This window comes from Lottia gigantea (assembly GCF_000327385.1).
Source record: "Lottia gigantea unplaced genomic scaffold LOTGIsca_18, whole genome shotgun sequence".
Classification (NCBI taxonomy): Eukaryota; Metazoa; Mollusca; class Gastropoda; family Lottiidae; genus Lottia; species Lottia gigantea.
The window spans coordinates 2,988,772-3,010,856 of record NW_008708301.1 but is presented as its reverse complement, the minus strand read 5'-3'; the positions used below and the strand labels follow the sequence as shown (position 1 = coordinate 3,010,856).

The 22,085-nt window shown below is 31.1% G+C and overlaps 1 protein-coding gene across 1 annotated transcript; it reads right to left on the bottom strand.

Annotated features, from left to right (window-relative positions):
* Positions 1-1,004: 1,004 nt before the first annotated feature.
* LOTGIDRAFT_213774 (hypothetical protein) lies at positions 1,005-21,691 on the bottom strand (the record flags this gene model as incomplete). The annotated part of the gene is made up of 43 exons (XM_009052338.1): positions 21,616-21,691; positions 20,949-21,004; positions 20,656-20,730; positions 20,290-20,400; positions 19,592-19,924; positions 18,899-19,063; positions 18,521-18,625; positions 18,140-18,253; positions 17,672-17,797; positions 17,264-17,341; positions 16,907-17,067; positions 16,399-16,512; positions 15,555-15,723; positions 15,262-15,333; positions 14,577-14,692; positions 14,179-14,288; positions 13,962-14,068; positions 13,427-13,575; positions 13,205-13,280; positions 12,924-13,059; positions 12,470-12,589; positions 12,001-12,206; positions 11,348-11,499; positions 10,630-10,744; positions 10,076-10,214; positions 9,314-9,513; positions 8,868-8,987; positions 8,544-8,614; positions 8,059-8,184; positions 7,715-7,779; positions 7,136-7,287; positions 6,701-6,905; positions 6,319-6,400; positions 5,807-6,011; positions 5,475-5,589; positions 5,212-5,321; positions 5,019-5,065; positions 4,661-4,769; positions 3,185-3,310; positions 2,534-2,692; positions 2,073-2,171; positions 1,662-1,900; positions 1,005-1,110 (listed from the first exon to the last, which is right to left on the bottom strand). The coding sequence occupies exons 2-43, from the start codon at positions 20,955-20,957 to the stop codon at positions 1,005-1,007; spliced, it is 5,394 nt and encodes a 1,797-aa protein (XP_009050586.1). The 5' UTR covers positions 20,958-21,004; positions 21,616-21,691.
* Positions 21,692-22,085: the final 394 nt, after the last annotated feature.

Genomic DNA, 22,085 nt, shown 5'->3' with positions numbered 1-22,085 from the left:
AGTGATATGTTTTTGTCTCATTGTAGAGGAACTGGATGTCCGATTTTTATTCTATAAATTGATACAGATTGCTGAAAATGAACCCTTTCAGATGGTATGAAGACAACCATATCCATTTGACATTTAACAACAAGTGGAGACCATGACCCAAGACCATATATCAACTGAGGTGTCAGGGATTTTGACTGATATCATACAATAAGTTTAAATTACATCTCTAGATATTTATTATACATTTTATATTATACAATCTTCATAAATTAACATGATTATACAAAATATTATTCTACATAAACATTATAGTATATCAAAATGAAATGTACATAAATTATAATTTGATTTTAGTCTCTAACAAGGGCTATAAGAAATCACAAATTCACATAATATTCCTTACTTTTTTGGATTCCCTGAGGTTTCTAAGCAAGGATAACACTTTTCAAAAGCTAATTCTTATACACATGATATGCCTGATAAAATAAATATATAGACAACTGATTTATAGTAAATGTCTATCGACGAAAAAAAATATGTAATTATGTGTTTAAATGGACAGGTTCACCATCCGTTTGACCAATCGCACATTTAGTCTCAGCTTAGCTTACCAATAATAGTATTCACAGCTCACCATTGAAATTTTAGCCTTCAAATTCATGTGTGTCCGGAATTATCTGCGTTTGAAAGATAAACTGATGACTCGTCTTCTCTAGAGACTCTGCCATATATAGAATAGACCTCTACAGAAAGAGAAATTCCTAGTTTAAGGTATTTTTGAAGGAAAATGGTTATTTTTGTACATTTTCTTGTACTTCTGCAGACTTTCTACATATATTCAAGAGACAAATCAAGCCCCCAAAAATAGTGAACCTGTACGGTATTTTCATGATCAGTTCAATGAACCATTACCATCTATTCTGGGATGGATTTGCTAGCTTTATGCATCTATCTGATAAATAGACAATATTTCAAGATACTAATAAATAACCATTATAACATATTTCTATCTTTCAGGTAGACAACATAGTTGATGTAAATATCTGTTGTAATATTTGAGGTAAATTCTTGGTATCCATACAAACAAATGAGTGACCCATTGGTAACTGTTTAGATAATCTAAAAAAAAAAAATTTTCATAATCATAATTTCAAAAAAAAATAGCTGAAAATTTTATAAACTTTTTCAAACTGTCAAAGAATACACATGTTAGAAAGCAAAAAAATTGTATAACAACCTTGTAAATTGTGCGACCGTTAATTTAATATCAATCCCTAAAGTGATATTTAACCAAACTTTGATATCAGCCATAAATGTGGTTACAACTCATTTTGAAAATTACTTCTTTTACAATTGTGGTAACATCAGGAGTGAGTGGTGAGTTAGTGATACAAAGGATTTAAGAAAAGGGCTTTCAGTAATGCATCTACAGACTACAGACTAATAGTGGGTTAACTGAACTGGGTTTTGTGATGATTACAAAGTGGCAAATTTCGACTGACTTAAATTGGCCCTGCACAGCTGGCAGTTTCTGGCTGAAGAGGATTGCCGGCTCAAGGGTCCCCTCAACTATCCTACTTAGATATAAACTCAACAGTAATAACAAACCTTAGTGTAATAAAAACCCAATATTATGAAAAAAACATCTATATAATTGGTAATCAACTAACCTAATAGCCTGGTCACCTAATGAACCAATAAATATAGCATAAGCATTAACATTTTCATCTCCAGTTAGTATATCAGCAAACCTGGTAGGTCTAATACCATATCTATCAAAATTGGCATCACTCAATACTATCACAAAATGTTCATCTGCTTCTTCTTTGCCAATAGATTCTATAGCAAACTTAGTAGCTTCTAGTGTATGATCTCCACTTAAACAAAACTGAGAATGGGCATGCATCATCTGGAATAAATTGGATAAATGAATAAATAATATATACCAGAATATTTTCAAAGTTAATCATTTTTCTCTATTTAGTTATGCTTGTAGTGAATGGACTGGATCAAAAATCCAGTATGCTTTAGAACAAGTCACTCATAGCCTTTTTAAAATGAAGGTTTTTTTTTAAGCTTACCTTTAATACGTCAAGTCTCTGTTTTTCGTTTTTGGGTGGTTTATCAGCTTTAACAAATGGTATATTATAATCTTCACCAGAGTGACCATAGATTTCATACTGTAATATCAGTAATTACAAGTTATTAATTAATTTCAACAATAAAAAACTCAGTTTCATCTGTCAGTTAGGCTCACTCTTTTATGTTCCAAATGTGTTTTAAACAATACTTTATGCCAAATATGATAACTCTATGGAGTGCACCTATAAAAACGTGTGCCAAAAGGTGGCTTATTCTCTGTGCCTAAAAAAAAATCGTTCAAATCTGTGCCTAACTGACAGAATGTCTTAAAAGAATGTGCCTCAAGTTAAGTCCAACTGACTTGTGCTTAAAATAATTGTGACTAAATGAAAGTGAATCATTTTATATACATTGTCTCATATTTTTATTGATGCTCTGATTTACACCAATAACCTTATACCTTGATTTTGTCTTCATAGTTTTCTAAAGCTTCCATGACTAACAAGGCTGTTTCCATTTCTCGTTCCAATCTTCCATCATGACCATTAAATCTATACATACTACCAGACACATCTACTACAAACCGTAATCTCTTTGGTAATTCTTGTGGTGTACCCATCTAGAAATTAAACAGTCATTACAAACATGATGTGTGCTGAGAAAACTCTGGGGTTGGGTTAACCAAAACTCACAAGGAAACTTTCAATTAAAATCAGTTGTGAGTGTAAATATATAATCTAATCATTAGTCAAACACAAATCAAATTTAACATTCTTAGGCCCTCACTTCTTAACATAAATCTTTAAAAAGGTGTCATAATAGTACTTCTTGATAGTTCGATCTACCAGCACACATAACGCAAAATCAAATCTCTTATTGCCCCAACCAAGCTTTGGAACTCTATCTTCCTTTTTAAACCAGCTGGCTTGATGATGGTTTTTGCCAAGTTGTTGATATTTTTGTCAGGAAAGGGTGTAAATTATTTATAGTGACAAAACTATATTCCAATTTACTCAAAGGTAAGCAGGGGTGTGCATTCTACAAATATAAACATATAAAATTAATTTGAAATTATAAGGTAATTGTTCAATTGTATAACAGTAATATTAACCTCTGGTTCCTTCTCTCCTCGTCGTTTATAAATAGACTTCTCCCCCGTTAAACCTTCTATTAGTTTAGAGTCATCTAAATCACCATAAGACTGATTCTTTAACCATTGTCTCTCTTTACCTTTAGCCTGAAAATATATATCAATTTTCAATAGTTTAAAATTACCAGCTTCCTCATCTGCTCTCTAATAATTATGATTGAATAGATTCATAGAGTTATCAGCTTTAAAATATGCTCTTTAATAATAGAGGTTCAGTAAAGTTATCAGATTAAAAATCTCCTGAATAAAATCATCAGATTTAAATTCTGCTCTCTAAAAATAGAGGTTCAATAAAATTATCACCTTGAATTTATGCTCAAATTCTCCTCAATAAAATCATCAGCTTTTAAATATGCTCTCTAATAATAGAGGTTCAATATAGTTATTAACTTTAATATCTGCTCTCTAATAATAGAGGTTCAATAAAGTTCTCAGATTTAAAATCTGCTCTCTAATAATAAAGGTTCAATAAAGTTACCAACTTTAACATCTGCTCTCTAATAATAGAGGTTCAATAAAGTTCTCAGATCTAAATCTGCTCTCTAATAATAGAGGTTCAATAAAATCATCAGCTTTGAAATAGGCTCTCTAATAATAGAGGATCAATAAAGTTCTCAGATTTAAAATTTGCTCTCTAATAATAAGGGTTCAATATAGTTACCAACTTTAATATTTGCTCTCTAATAATAGAGGTTCAATAAAAATCTCAGATTTAAAATCTGCTCTCTAATAATAAAGGTTTAATAAAGTTACAAATTTTAATATCTGCTCTCTAATAATAGAGGTTCAATAAAATCATCAGCTTTGAAACATGTTTTCTAATAATAGAGGTTCAATAAAGTTCTCAGACTTAAAATCTGCTCTCTAAAAATAGAGGTTCAATAAAGCTATCACCTTGAATTTCTGCTATCTAATAATAGAGGTTCAATAAAATCATCAGCTTTCAAATATGCTCTCTAACAATAGAGGTTCAATAAAGTTATCAGCTTTCAAATCTGTTCTCTAATAATAGAGGTTCAATAAAGTTCTCAGATATAAAACCTGCTCTCTAATAATAGAGGTTCAACAGGGTTATCAGATTTAAAATCTGCTCTCTAACAAAAGAGGCTCAATGGAGGTAATAGATCATACATCTGCTCTCTAAAAATAGTTGTTCAATAAAGCTATTAGCTTTCATATCTGCTCTCTAATAATAGAGGTTCAATAGAGTTATCAGCTTTCCAATATGCTCTCTAATAATAGAGGTTCAATAGAGTTACCTGATTTAAAATCTGCTCTTTAAAAAATAGAGGTTAAAGTTATCAGATTTAAAATTTTCTCATTAAAAAAGATATTTTAGAGGCTTGGACATAGTGACTAGTGATGAGAACTAGATAAGCTAGGTTGACATGCCCAATTTAAGAGTGGTATCAGGTGTTCTAGAAGAGTTACTCTTACCTGTAAACTGTCAAGTATCACTTTTAATGACTGAACTTGACGCTTAACACTACTAGAAAATTTATTGTAAGTATCTGCATCGAATTCACTCATTTCTATTTCTCTTAATCTGCAATCAAATTAAAAAAAACGGAAACATCACTGTTTGAATGAGACATTGATGAATAAATAGAAACTTAAAGGCATCTGTGTTCTTTTTCTGTAATGTTAATCTACATTAACAGTTGGGGCTTCTTTATTTCATTATTGAGATTTGCAGAATGGTAATTCTATGAGTCAGGCAGAAAAGCCTGGAAAGCTAGAATAAGTGTTGGTGGAATTGCAGTTCATAATTTCTATAAAATGAAATACACTGTACCTTTCTTTAAATGCCTTCTGAGCCATTTCATGGGCCGCTTTACGTACCTTAAAAATATTAGTTGAATATTAATGAATTGTTCATTATTAATGCAAATATATGCAAATAAAACATCCACAAAATGTTGCAAAAAATTAAAAATAATTTCAGATATGCCATTATATAAAGGATAAGAAAATCACAAGTAACTTACTGATTCTGGTACAGCATCTTTCTCCCATTGTGGTACCTGATAAACTTCATTACCAGAATCTAATCTATAGGGTCCACCAAACCCTCCTAAACCTGCTGTTCCACTACCACCTACAAATAAATTAGCTCCTAATTCTCCTAAATTGAAGATACAAAGCTTCCTGGAATCCAACAATTATTTTGCATTGATTTCAAAGATCCAAGAAGTTTATTATACTTATTGGTATTTCTGTTCATGAAACTATTGATTTTCTATTTACTTACCTACACCACCAGCCCACTGTCCTCCTCCTACATGAGGATTATTAGAAGGATCTATTTTACCATGTTTAGGATCAATGTCTTCATGATCACGTCCACTTTCTCTCTCAACATTTAGCTAAAATAAGGACAATGAAAAATTTAAAAAATCAGCTTTTTTCAACATTTGTTTTGATATTTAAAGAATGAAGTTTCTATCTGTGAAAACTATAGATCTTTTCATGAAAACAATAAACTGCTCTTCCTAGTAAAGATTACAGTCAAATCTGAGAATGCAATTTTTCTTCTCCAGATGTGACGTTTGACACATAATTTAACTTTCTATATAGCTGTACCTGTAAAGGTCTAGTATCCTCAACTCCTATCATATTTCTCCATTCATTTAATGATCTTTCTAGATGAACAACTGATGTTTCCCACAGTCTAACACAACCACCTATATCTATAGTTACTAGTCCATCATTACTTAATGGTGCCATAAATACATTCACATCAGACATATCAAATAACCAAGAAGCATATGGTGAGACATGTAAGGTCCTGCAATAAAGAAAGGTTTTCCATGGGATACATCCATTGAGAATAAACATTGAAATAGTAAACTTAATTATCATTTCATAAGGATTTTACTGAAAGTTTTGCAAATCCTTTAAAGGACTAACTATAGCTCAAAAAATTGGGAAATCTCTAATTTTTTTTGATGCTATATCTATTTTGTATAGCAAATTAATTCAGATAATTTCAGCATGTTGTGTGCATTATTGGGTCCAGATTGACTCTTCAATTCATCTATCTCAGATCTTGATATATTGTATAATTTGTGTTAGCTGGATCAGGCTATACTTACCCTGGTATGGGTACATATCGTAATTTATGATGAGCTAAATCACATACTTCTAAATATCCACTTAAATCTCGAGCTTTATTCTCTACAAAATATCAACATGTCTTATTAACAAAAAGACAGTCCATTATGAACCTTATTTTTAATGTAGATGAAAAATAATTCATCTGCTTTATCTCAATAACATAAAGTGAAACACTGGACATCAAGGTTAGCTAACAAGAGTGTAACTTGCTGAGCTAAAAACTGCATAATGAGAAATATTTTAACAAATTTGTCCTGTCCAAAAAGTTAATGTTTAACCCATATCTTATATCTAAACAAAAAGCTGTATGGTCATCAGTTTTAGCAACTATATATAATGACAAGAAATCAAACAACATACCATCTCCTTGTGGTAGAATATCTTTTGGTACTTTCCAGGTCGGTAGAGCTTGAATTATTTGACCTGATTCTGGTAAATAGGCTACCCCTGATCTAGGATCTGGTGCAGGAGGTTTAGCTATTACTTTAAAGAAAGGATCAGCTTGTGAATAGGTATTGTTTTGAGGTAATGGTTCTCGAGAACTGGTATATAATTCAGAAGTTGCCTGAAAATAACAGTAAAATGCAAATGACACAAAAGTCGAAATTCAGCTAAGGTCAGCTTAAAATCAACATTGTTATTCATGATTTACTTACGGCAGTTAAAAGGGAAAAAAAAAGGACATTAGATCTGGTAGACCTGAAGTAGATACTATAAAGTTTTATTTTTGTCATATGGTATACAAATTTCTGTCTTAATATCTTTATTGATTAGTTATACAAAAAGAATGCTCACCAAATCTGGGAATCCTAGTAATATAGTAGAGTAGGTGTACGGTGTAGAATATACTCTATTAGGACTAGTGATATTCTCATTTAGAGCTTGACTTAATATACCACTAGATAGAGGCAGGGTTGACATCAGGCTAAACTTAGATTCCACTTCACCTAGGTTTAATCAAAATTTACACATGTGATAATAAGAAAATATGTATTTTATGTACTTTATGTCTCCAAAATGTATTGAATAAAGATAAAACATACATTGAAATAGTAAATTTACTAATCATTTCATAAGGATTTTTTATAGCACAAAAAATAGTGAATTCTCTTAGTTTTTTTTTATCGAGAATATCAAAGCAAAGTAATTAATCTGCGGACCAGTGCTGCCAAAACTCTAGTTACACAGGTTTCCATTGAATTTAGTGATTGGTAAAATTCAGAACAAAAAATTATGTAACTTTATCAATAATGCAATTCAGTCTTAGTTCAATTAAATACCCCTTTTACAGTATAAATTGATATTCAGAAAGAATAGTAATTTCTTTCAAACGTAAATAATAACGATATTATTCCTGTTTGAAAACAATCTTACCTATTTCTTCAGTAATAGGACGTAGTGTAAATTCCTCAATATTACTTCTATCTAATAAATATTTACTGAAAATGGAATTAACATTCATATTTCATAACATTAACCTAATATTCTTTCTTGTGATTTGGTTATATTTACTTTTAATACCAAAGCTTTGAGCTACAATACTATATAATGGAAGCAGTACTGTCTTGGCCTTCAGGGTCTCATCAGTGCAGTGCTGATATATAAATATAAAGTTTTAAACATGTACATCATAATTTGATTTTCTTTAGTTGGCTTTGGAAATGTGCTTCTTCTTTAATATATGGTAAGGTTTCCATCGGTAAAATAAATAGGCTTACCTGGATGTTTTAGCCTCTGTTATCAACCATTGTGTATGTGATACTGGTAACATTGATGATATATTGATAGGTGAAGATATAGTATGAGTTATACCTTCTAATAAATTAATTATTTCTATAGATGATCTGTAATTAATCATACCGAATTATCATTACATTCTAGATTATTATCATCCAAATTAAAGTTAGGTCATTTCTCATGGTGCATTAGAAACTGTGCCTTCAAATTAGCAATGATGTCCTAACAATCATTAACAGACAAATACATGAGTGACCAAAGATTTGTACATTAAAGCTTTTTACAAATCTTAAACATCTACAACATCTCTTATGTTAAAGCACTGCAAATATACCTTAGGTGTATTGGGTTTGTATCTAATATTTGTTGACCCTTTAGGTATGTAACTCAAACCATAATTTGAAATCCTTATACATATAGTAATTACAACATAATATAATAAAGAAGAATCACAAATAGAACTCACCCATCTTGTTTATAAAAAGCCACTGTACCAAAATGATCTGTTTCTGTTCTATGACACATTTTAAACTGATTCTAAAAGCATTATAGAAATATCTAATAAATACATAATATGCCTTGAGATTAGTTAAAAAACCCAAGAATTTTTATGTCATAAGAGAAAATATTTTTTGAAAATTACAAATTAATGTTTCTGAGAGTTAACACAGTTTCATCACAAACAGCTAAAAAGTGTAAAAAGTAATGAAATGGACCAACATAACTGACAAAAATATACACTTACATTGAAAGAGGACATTTATCAATCTGTATATGAACTAATACTTACACTTGGTTTTGGTGCTGAAGATGGAAATCTACGTTTTTCTATGGGAGTTTCAGGTAAACCAGGACATAATATTCTAGTAATCTGACCTATTTCCATATTTACATTTAATATCACATTAGTCTGAAATTAATCAAATGTATTTTTACTGAACTACAGGAGAATAATAATAGGTCTCGGATCTAATTAACACATCACAAATATAACTGTTCATATACAATAATGAAGTTTATAACAATTAAAATATCTGAATTCAAATTAAATGATCAGGCCCCGTATTCTCGAAATGATCTTAGCACTAGGATGTCCAAGAATCAATAATAGAAGATAAGAACCTAGGATATACTAGAGCTAAGATCGTTTCGAGAATATGTGGCCAGGTCATTTTCTTAAATAGACAATCAAAGGATTGAAATTAAGCTGTTATCAATAGAAATAAACATATTTACCACTTCTTCATGTAGTAAAATACAATCATCTAATGGTGCTGATAGAGGCATTAATTTAACTCTTGGTTTATATGTACCCACAGTAGATGGGAAAACATCATACAGATCTAAACTATTTAAACTACCACTCTTTAAATCCATAGAATAAACAGTTATAGGATTAGCAGATACAGAATATATCACATCATGTTTATTACGTCCTGGACTACGTAAACCAGCTGAAATATAAACAGTTATAGCAGATACAGAATATATCACATCATGTTTATTACGTCCTGGACTACGTAAACCAGCTGAAATATAAACAGTTATAGCAGATACAGAATATATCACATCATGTTTATTACGTCCTGGACTACGTAAACCAGCTGAAATATAAACAGTTATAGCAGATACAGAATATATCACATCATGTTTATTACGTCCTGGACTACGTAAACCAGCTGAAATATAAACAGTTATAGCAGATACAGAATATATCACATCATGTTTAATACGTCCTGGACTACGTAAACCAGCTGAAATATAAACAGTTATAGCAGATACAGAATATATCACATCATGTTTATTACGTCCTGGACTACGTAAAACAGCTGAAATATAAACAGTTATAGCAGATACAGAGTATATCACATCATGTTTATTACGTCCTGGACTACGTAAACCAGCTGAAATATAAACATTTTTATTAACCCATTACTATTTGATCTGGATTTTATTTGATACTACCTCAATTTGTAACCACGAGCCAAAAAAACAAACCTTTAGAAACAGCCACATCACAAATCATATTGACCTCTTCCATTGGTATACTCCAATAGGCTTCTTGTTCACTGAATACATTAGATCTAGCTTCTATTCTATCTAATAGTTTATTTTCTAAATACATCTGTACTGGACCCTATAATTATAGTTGATAGTGTTCATCACATGACCATGAAGGGTGAAACAGTACTTTCCATTGATTTTGTCCAATATGAATATGTGTGTTATTTGATCACTAGCTTTATCAATTTGAAGTTTTATCTTTTGGTCTACATATAATGAGGTAAATGAAGACAGTGTGCAATGGGGGATATTTAGTCTGTTTAGTATAGTAACAAGGAGGCTTGGGGTTGTACCTTCCATTTTTTTTAGTCAAAAATTTACATGTTTAGTGTTTTTTGATCATTAGTTGAATTAAAATGTTTTGAGAATTTGCAGTGAAGGATATTAGGTTATGGTGAAAAAATTGTCCATTTTTCTTTATATTCAATGGTCTCATTATTTTAGTATCATTCCATACTTGTATTAAAGACATTGCTAAATAACTATACCTTAACAGATATTCTATGTGTTTCAACTGGTAAACTGAGTAAAGCTGTTTTTTGACGTAAACCTGTACTGGCTATATTCCATTTACCCTGTAATTCTAACGGTGGTAATGGTATTCTACAAAAAATATCACAAATTACCACTTTATAAATAGATATCAAGAATGAAATTTTAATTCCCACCTATTTCAAATCTGAATGTGTATCAGGAAATAAGTTTTCTATTTTGTCAAGCTCAACAGAAATATTTCTTGCTTGACATTCCAAATCAATTACTAACTATCATCACATTGAGCAGTTATGAAAGTTGGAAATATTATTCCAGTAAAAGAGAAGAGAGATGTGTCTTTATAACTTTTTATTGAATAAATATTGTCTACAATTTTACAAAACCCTGAGTCATATATGGATGAACTGTATATAAAAATTATGAATAGCAATAAGTTATAAAGTATAAACAATAAATTCACATTATTTAATAAAATCAGTTTTAATAGACACATCTTCTTGCTTTTACACAGGGATTATTTTGATTTTTTCTGTTTTTCTTTTAAAATTAGAATAGTAAGATGCTGAGCAACATAAAAAATTAAATCTTAATTTTTTCTGTGAATGTCAATTTTCATTTCATCGGGCTGTTAAATTATAATCAACATAAAGAGCAATAGAGAGGTAACTTGTGTACTGCTCCAGTTTCTCTGAACTAAAGTTGTTTTCTTACTCTTTAGCTAGTTTAACTGAAGCCTCACTGGCACCGAGAGGTATTCCATGTTTCTTCATTGTATCTACTATAGACTCTTTCACTTCTTTATTATATGAATCAAAATCAAACACATTCTTTACAACTGTTGTTAAACCTTCTTTAGGGAATTTCTGAAATACAATATGTTAGTATAAATAGATAACAGAAAACTAGATTTATGTACATTGTAGTTCAACCAGTGGTGTGTAAAAATAGGGGGCAAATTGACTCAATTGTTAGGCATCAGATAACAACTGTGGTAGTTCTGTTGAAGTGGCAGTGTCTGAAATGGTTCTCCACCATTTAAAAAAAAAGAATTGATTTGGTGCATTCTGATACATAACTGGGGTAATTATTATTATAGTTAACCTATAAAAATCATATTTATAAATTTGCTAGAACTGATGGGGGTACAAACCATTTATCTAGGGGGCAAATTCTCCCCTATACCCCCACTGAGTTCACTATAGATCTTTAATTTGCCATCAGTCAAAAATTGTCCGACCTATACTTGATGTCTTACTGATTTTTTCAAAACCAGACACATGATCTTTAACCCTATCAATTAACTTGCAAATTTGCTTTAAACAACAAATTAATTTGGTTGAATAAAATGAAACCTGGGTACAAACCTGTAGATGTTTCACCATATTGACAACTTCTCTAGTAGAGTAGGGATACGCTATCAATCCCTGATCAGCCATATCACGTAGTTCACCAAACGCTAGAACTAGTTTCTTTAAGGTAGCTTCTGGAACATCAGGACCATATTGTTTTAACATGGACATTTCTGACTGGATGTCAGGATTGTCTATAGCATGACAACTAAATATATCACCTGTAAAACAAGATAACTGTAAATAGGCATATAAAATCCCTTTAAAACAACAACAATTTTGTCAACTGAATACAGTATAGGCATATGATATTTGGACAAGACGTCCATTGGAATATTTTATTGTACACAAAATTGGAATAATGAAACTGAAAGATGTAAGTGTGCATAAGGCCCATAACAAGACAAGAGAAAATGTCTTTACAGTTCCTCTAAGTTTAACATACAAAGTAATAATAGACAAGAAATAAAACATATGATCTTACCCATTGCACCAAAGAAATCATTGCCTAAGAAAGGAAAACCAGGTCTATTGGCTAACACCATCATTCTGAATTCAGGATGAGAAACTATGATAGAGTCTGATGGTTTAAAGCCAGAAGTAGCTGAAACATAGATAGACTTTTAGAATATGGGTGTCAGTAAGATATTATATTATATTGAGTATATTGTAGGCCTTTTTTGGCTTTTTTTGAACATTTCAAAGCTTGTGACTTATTCTTTATTTGCATGAAATTTACAAAATACTATGAATGGCTTGGAATACTAAATGAAACGACTTACTTTTCTGCACCTGATTGGGAAATGCCTCAAGGTGAGCAGTGAGAGAATGTAACACATGTGACCTCAATTTTCTGTCTTACGTGAACGACAGTCAGACATGTCAGTCCATTCGACCTGCATCACTGACAGGGAGAAAGAAAACTAAACAGTACATACCACTAACTATTCTACGTCCATCAGCTAAATGCATTTCACCAGATTCAACCAATGTTTTTAATACACAAGTAACATGAGTTGGTGCCTTGTCAGCCTCATCTACCACTAATATATGACCTTGTTTCACTGCCTTTACCTACAATTTATGTGTGAAATCAATTCATAGTTTTGGTTTTATACAATCCTGCTTTATAATGTGCACTAAAACTTCTATCAAATAGCATATAAATTTCATCTGAAGAATATTCTTAGAAGGAATATCAGAGACAAGATGTACATACCAATGGAGAATCTTCATATATAATAACACCATCTTGTACAGTAGGTTGTAATGTTAATGTTTGAACTGTGGTATCTCTGGGAAAAACAAAATATATTTTATGATGCATGTAAAACAAAGACGTGCATAAAAATCATTATTAATGAAAACAAATATCTGAACAATTTCAAGTAAATGCAATCAAATTAAAATCAAAATGTAACTGTAACAGTGTAATACATACCTATGTAGTTGAATATATTCTCTAGGTCTATTTAATAATTGTAGAAATTTGTCTATGATCTTATTTTTTCCGACACCTTGGTTACCAACTAATAATAAATGTTCACCCAGAGTAAAATCTTTTAACATATCTTCCATTACACTTAAATGCTGAAAATCATATACAGGTCATGTTATAAAGCATGCAATAATTTTATTCCATTGATATAGAACTAAAGCCAAAGAGCACAAAAAAACAAAAAAAAAATTGGAGAATTATGCTTTATCAAATAAGGTAATTATTATACTATCTTGGGTATAATAGAATATTACTCCTATCAAATAATTTGTGATGTTTTAAGGATGATATTTCGATTTTATAAACCACTGATCATCTTAAGAAAGAACATCGGACATTTCTTCATGATTAGTTATTATCATCATCAAATCATCTTATGTTAAGATATTTAACTAATTAACACAATGGAAACAAGTTATTTTATTGATTTATCTTTTTTTAATGTTAATCTGGATTACATATAACACAAGTTTCGTACCTGAGGATTATCATAGAATAGAATATCAGGAACTTTAGTCAGATTATCTGGTATAAAAACATTAACTTCTGTATTACCAATACGTAGTTTACCATTATCAACTTCACCTATATAACAGAAGAAGGAATTCTTGAATCTTGACAGCAATTTATTTTCTAGTTTATCAAAACACTACAAAATCTTAGATATACATAAAAAATATAAGGAGTATACTTACAAGTTATATTATCATGAAGTAAAGTAGTAGTACTATCAGATTTTGGGGGTAAAATACCAACACTTTCTAGTGACTGATCTAATGCTGACCTGGCTAGTCTAGGTAAAAATCTGAAATAAAAAAACATCACTTGTAAACTTTATTTTATCATAAAATAGATAAGACTTACCTAGATAGACAAGCTTTCAGTATGATGTTGTATAAAAATACTTACTTAGCTAGACAAGCCTAATGTACAATGTTGCATAGACAATGTTTATCTAGCTAGACAATCTTTCAATATGATATTGCTTAGACAATACTTACCTAACAAGACAAGCTTTATGTACGATGTTGTATAGACAATACTTACCTAGTTAGACAAGCTTTAAGTACGATGTTGTATAGACAATACTTACCTAGCTAGACAAGCTTTATGTACAATGTTGTATAAATCATTAGAAGGATATGCTGATAAAACTCTAGCAATACGTATCAGTTGACGTGTTGATAATGATGATGAAAGAGACTGGAGCTAAAAAATAAATGATAATGATGAATATTCAAATGAAAATGAAATGAATGGAGTTTTACATCTTACTTTTCTGCACCATGTGGGCTAATGAAGACGGGAAACGCAATGCAGGGTACAATGAGGGAAATTTTGCCAGAACAGCAGCATTAGTCTGCTCTTTTTCGATTTCCAACTGTCGAGGGATCTTTAACGTGCACAGCCTGTAGACGGGGCCTCGGTTTATTGTCCCATTCAAACGACTGGACGCTTTTTCCATGTCAGCACCTCTGATAGGGGAAAATCGGGTTGAAAAATCCAAAGGTATTATCTCAACCTATGTCAGGATTGAACCTTGGACCTACAGGTTAGCGAGCATGAATATTCAAATGATGTGCAATATGTGGATGTGGAGTGAAGAGTGAAGAGTGAAGAGTGAAGGAATTATATCAAAATAAAATAAAATATTTAATCAAAACAGGCTTAAAAACATTCACTATGGATAGAATGAATAAAAGACCTGAGTTTTACGTCCAAACTATGCTTCAGTTTGGAAGAATGAAGTTGATATATGTATTAAAAGAAACACGTACTGTAGCATCTGTTGAATCTCGTAAATTATGAACCAACTGAAATAATTTATCTAAATCTGGTACCCCTGGTACCTGTTAATATAAAGAATTATTTACAAACTATTCATAATTATCATTTTTATTCTGTTATCTTGTTGTTAAACTGTAACAGCAGGTTATTTTTTTTAGTCTTAGAAAATAAGATCCCAGATTTACATTCTGATAAATATTATAGATCGATTTAACCTCAATCCTATATAATGTTACAGGGAATAAAACTTTTTACTCCTAATACAATAACATTTGAAGCCTACCAGTTTTTGTATAACTTCAGTCTCCTCTAGTCTTGATAGAGGTCGTATTTTATGGTATAAAAACATGGTGAGTATTTCTGGTGTCAACCATTGTTGTTTACTACTACCAACTACTGGTGGTTCAGATAGAGCTACCATACGGAATGATGGATGAATTGGATAGATACTCCTGTAGAATTAAACACAGAAAATTTAAACTTTTATAAAAAAACAAACTTTTTTACATGATTTCAAAACTATGATAAAAATGGCAGGGCTATAGTAGGTAAAGGTCTTGTGACAACTGCAACTTATCAAATTTTGTTGAGGTTTTATTTCTCAATAATAACCAAAAAACCTATCTTTCAATACATTTAAACACAAATTGTTAATAACCCCTACTGGAAAGGCAGCTTTTCATATTAAAGTAAATGCAATTCATAATGCTTTGAAATTACCTACAAAGCAGTCAATATTAACCTTTAGAAACACTTTAGGGGTAAGATTTGACAGTCTAAAATTTTTATCAATTTATGAAATATCTGGGATTAGGATATCTTAATTCCTGTAACCAAGGGTCAGGACTGTAAAGGCGTTTGAGAGAGGCTTTCTTGTCTATTCATGAGGAAACTTATGAAGATTATAAAATGTATTTTCCACATTCCAATTTCCCATTCACATGTCTGGTTCCTGTAATTCCAGAAGAAATTGACCAAGTACTATTAAAGTCAGTATCGCTTCATTCATAACTATTGCTGAAGACTTCAGGTATTCGTAATTCATAATCTAACAATAACTAAAAACTAACAAATACAAATTTGAGCTTTATTTTAAAGATGTTATATGGTTGAAATAAGAAATTTACCTGTCTTCCATTTCTTGATCTGTATAGCCATGTAGAGTTTTTATATTATCATATTTATCTGTATGTAATAATCTACTACCATCAAATAACTGAAGTTCTCTTTCATGTATTAATCTAACAATAACATATACACGTACAACATCCATCATTTAAAAATGTATCTTTTTTCATATACATTAACATAATCTATGTGTCTTCTTATGATAAAGAGTGAAAATATAACTGGATATTGCAATACTTCTGAAAACAAGCTAATCACTGAAGATCATTTCAATAATTACTTGTAGTTTTATGGATAATTACTTGTTGTTTTATGGATAATTACTTGTTGTTTTATGGATAATTACTTAGTTTTATATATCTAATTTTATGTTCAGTCACAAAATAAATATGAGGAAAAGGTGAATATCACAAACATCAAATCTTTCACAGCATGAAATATAAGCAGCATGTTTTCATGACAGATCAATGTGACACCAGCTTAGGTCTTAAAAGAAATTTTAAATACCTGTGTAAAACAGCAAAAGAACCAGGATTAATTCTATGAACACCATCTAATACAGCTAAACTACCATCTTTAGCTGCAGTTGCTAGGGGTGATGGCCGCCATGTTGTATCACCATTGGGTAATGTTGTTCGTTGTTGAAGTAAGTCTCTTGATGTCATATCCTGAAAATATTTTCAAGCGAATACTTTGACAAAAGCTATTGCAAGGACCACTTTAAGAGTCAAACTATGGCATTGACAGTTCTGTACTATATGTGTTATTAGAATAATTATAACAAAAAGATAATTTTTATACTACAATTCTAATCATTACATAACATAACTACAAATATTTGTCAAAATATCAAAATGCTCCTACCTGATATAACATGATAGGTTCTATATGATAACCCAATAAATCAGCAAACTTCTTGATAGCAGCACTCTTACCACAACCCTATCGATATATAATAGATATAACACTGTCAGTCATAAACAGGTATATTCATGTTACACTTTTATTATTCATGTCTGAGACCAAATCTAAATAATGAGGACATGCTTTTAATACAACAGTCTCAAGAAAATTTAAATCAATTGACTAGGAATGAACCTCATTTAATAAACAGAGAGCTATCAATGCTTATGTGTTTGCAAATCTAGAAATTGTGTATAATATTTCGGAGGACATGGCCTTTCAGGTTCTGTTTAAACCAGATGACCGATTGAGGTTAATTCCCGCAGATGGTATCAGAATCAACTCAATTCAACAGAATATAGTACTTACCCTTGGTCCAATGAGAGCGAAGTCGTGAACTAAATGTGACTGTAACATTTGTGATAGTAATGTATCATGATATTTGGTTTGTACAAACTCAGACTGTGTATTACCATTTAACACACCTGCTGCCACCTGGAATAAACAACTAAAATATTTTATTTCTACAGAAAAGGATTAGATCTCTGAAAATTTGGCGAATAACTTAAACTGTTTTCAAATATGGCTGACAACATTCTTGCTAATATGTTGCTATAAATTACTATTCTAATTTAAAATTCTATTTGTCTATGTTTAACTGGGCTAATAAACGCAGGCAATGCGATGCAGTGCACAATAAGGGAAATGTTACCAGTGCCAAGAAGTGGCCTTAACCTACTCTTTTTCAATATCCAACTGTTAATGAATTTTTAAAGTGCGCAGGACTTTGCTTATCATCCCAGCCATTGACTAGAAAATAAAATACCAGATACTAACATTAAGACGGTATTGTTGTCCACCATGTTGTAAAGTAACATCAGCTCTCGTACCATCTTTATTTAAACCAACTACACCAGATTCAATCATACCTTTATCTACTAACTCAAATTTCTACAATATTAAACATATATAGTTGACTGTGAAATATATTTTGTGTGCAGCTTTAATCGTAATTGCAAGTTTACAATCATGTAACGAAATTAAAACATTGGCATGCAATGACTGTTAAGAGCCATAATGATCCTCAAACACTATGCATTCAGTCATCATCTTAACACATTATTTAATGAATAAATACATGTAAGGAATCAATTGTTACACAACTGTCATAACAAAATTCGAATTCGAACAAAAGAGAAATGAAATCCTAACACTTACATTAAGAGTATCATTTACAGCTGTTTTACCATCAGGACCCAACATAACAGTATAGGGGTATAATCTATGGATCATCTCATGACTTGATAAATTTGGTATATTATCCTGTAAATAGAAATCATTTAACATGAATAAAGGGTAATATAATATAGCTCAGTTAATCAGTGTATTATTACCAGAAAGACTTTAAATCTCTTTCCCATAATGTCTTAAATCCATGAGCAATACTGACAAAAAATCATTTGAAAAATCTATTTTATAGAATTACAGACGTCAAACATATATAATGAATGAATTAATCTTCAAAATGCTGTCTGTACTGTTTAAACAGTAAGGTATGTTCAGCCATATTTGCTTAATATATACTAAAACACTCACCATGATACTGACAATATGTTTTAAATTATCTAGAGGAAAATCAGGCAGACCCATAGTTACAGACTCTGCTGTTAACATGGTAGAAGCAAATGATAGCATCTGAGCAATTCTGAAAGAAAACCAAAAGTTAGGTAATTGATTGTGCATAATCAGGATTTCTCCTTTCTAGATCTGAGAATCTGTCATTAAAAGATGGTTCCCTCATTAGTATGGGATGCTAAGCAAAATCCTGTGTAGTCTAAAATCCTTTGGTAATCCTATATGGAAAAAGAGCAGGTTAATAATGCTATGCTGACAAAATCTCACTGAATATTGCATGGCATTTCTCATAATCAATAGCCTAAACTAGAGCATAAAATTAGAAACCTTACAAGATGGATTGCCAGCATAACATTATGTCAAAGTGAAAAACCAACTTACTTAACTGAGGGTATATTTGATGTCTTTTCTTGTAAATTATTCAATAATTCCTAAAAAAAAACAGAAAGTAAAAAAATGGATAAATATAGTGAAACATTTAAATAATAGCTAAAATTGGGCACCGATAGTTTGTTGTGTTAAAGAGGACATTTAGTGGATATCATTGCTAAGAACTTTACAGTAGAAAAAGGGTTTTCATTTCTCTTCAATGGATCTGCTTTATACCAGCTAGTAGAACACTCACATTCAAATCCATACAGTAAAAAAACTTACCTTAAATGGTAATGGGTTTATATCTCTAGCCTGGAATCTGGATCGTAATGGTGGGTCCAGGGGGTTGCCTTGGTAACGAGGAATAGGCAAACCAAGGGCAATAACTCTGAAGTTCTCACTAACGCGAACTAAATGCAAGGAATCAAGTTCCTCTTTAGAATGTTCTTCCAGTAACTTATCATAACGATCTGCTGCTACAAGAAATCTCCCATCATCCAGCTGCATTTCACGATTTTCTAATAAATTATTCAACACAGGTAGGACATTTCTTTCAGCTTTTTCTATTCCTTCTAATACTAGCACTCTTCCTTTTAAAGCTGCCTTTACTGCACTCTACAATAGATAGGAAGATGAAAAGGTGAGAAGAGATTTGCATAATTTATTATTCTATGCTAGTCCACAGAATCAAATTTAACAGAAACAAAAGAAATTAATGTTGTTGCAAATTGAATCAAGAACTGTATTAGCGTATACCATATAATTGTGAATATAGTGTCCCCTGGAGTATGTCTAAAAAAAATCTATCACTGTGAATAATACATAGATAATTACTACATTCAATGGATATAGTACTAGGATTTGAAATGACAATTATCTGTTCTTGTAATAAAAAGTTCCCATGTAAATATCTCTCAAAAGATATATACAGATATACAGATATAGACAAATAATATAAAGCCTTTACTGACTACACCTACCTGATCCAGATAATATGCTGTACCACCAGTTATTTCCCTTCTCTGTTTTAAGTCAGATTCTGTTGTATCACGTGACAGTGAAACATATTCTGCTTCTCTTCCAGTTAGTTCCTAAAACAAGCAGTTTATAAGAATAATTAGCAAATGTTCTTCATATGTCTTTTACAAAAAGTATCTTAGTCTTTAGAAAAGATTTTGATCAAACACTGCAGCAAAGCCAGTTACTATAAATAAATTGAAAGGATGATGGAAGGAAAACTATCTGATACATATTATTTTTTTTGGTTATATTTTTGGTTTTCACACATTGCCTTTTCTAAAAATTCCATACTGCATAAATATATATGTATATAAACTGATATTTACCAAATACATGAGAGCCACCTGTCTTCTGAATGGACCTGGTGGACCAATCAGAAACACATCCTGACCAAGGAGATCCTGAAACAGTTCAGTGAAATTCTTACTTAATGTTTAACATCTCAGTATGAAACAGTTACTTATAATGTGTATATTCAGATAAAACCCAAATTATGAAATGTAACCTAAATTGTTTGCTTTAATAGTAATTGCTTGTGCATTCCCAAAAATTTGAGAATTTATCACCGTCTATGAAAAAAACAAACAAGCAGCACATTAAAACATTGTAAAAACATTACCTTTTGCATTATCCATCTTAAATGTCTTAATATGGACTGAGGTACTTCTTTAGGCACTGGAATAATAATATCAGATTTCACCTTTATTACTACAGAAACCTCAGTGTGGCTCAGTGAGTTAGATGCTTGCTCACTAATCAATCCCAGCATAGGTCGAGATAATACCTTTGTATTTTTCAACCTGGTTTTCCCCAGTCAGTGATGCAGGTAAGAGGGGCTGACATGGCAAAAAGCGTCTAGTCTTTTGGATGAGACATTCGTTTGGATAAACTGAGGCCCCGTGTGCTACAGGCTGTGCATGTTAAAAATCCCTCAAAAGTTGGAAATTGAAAAAGAGAAGGCTAATGTCACTGTCCTGGCAAAATTCCCCTTGTTGCATCCTGCATGGCGTTGACCGTATTCATTAGCCAACATGGTGCAGAAAAGTAGGACGTAAAACTCCATTCATTTCAGTTATGTTATGAGCAACTCATGTTATATTTCAAATGGAGTCCTATGTTTTGCAATGTAGGCATCAGCATTCAGTGTGAACAACAAGAATGAGAATTATATCATACTGAGTCTCTACATTGCCATAGAAGAGATTCATACTGGACAGTTTGATACAAAACTTTTACCATCAGTCAAGACTTGTTAAGGGTAAGATTAAATAATAATGTATACTTACAGTATTTAGTCGGTACAAGTTCTGGATGTTTTGATTCTTTAACTTTAATGCTGATATCACCAATAGATACTGTCTTATTTTCTGAAAATAGAAATAAAAAACAAAATATTTATATGCCTATTTATGATTTCACTGAAGAAAATAATTATAGACCTAACTAACAGCCAGCCATAAGGTTGATTGATTTCTGTGTATCATTAGAAGATAATAGCTTTAAGCAATACCCTAGCTAATTTTAAAAAATTGTAAAATGTTTTATGATCTAGTGTAGGAAATATCACTTGTCCCTGATCATGGTCATAATCTGTTTAATATCAATTCATCATCCAGTCTTATATGCATCTATCTTGCCTTGTGACAAGCTCTAATAAGTTTTTTTTGGTCATTATTTTAACAAACTGTGCATAGAACCCCTAATTCTGATAATTATCTTGATCACAATATCTAATCGGAGATATTTATTGCCAATG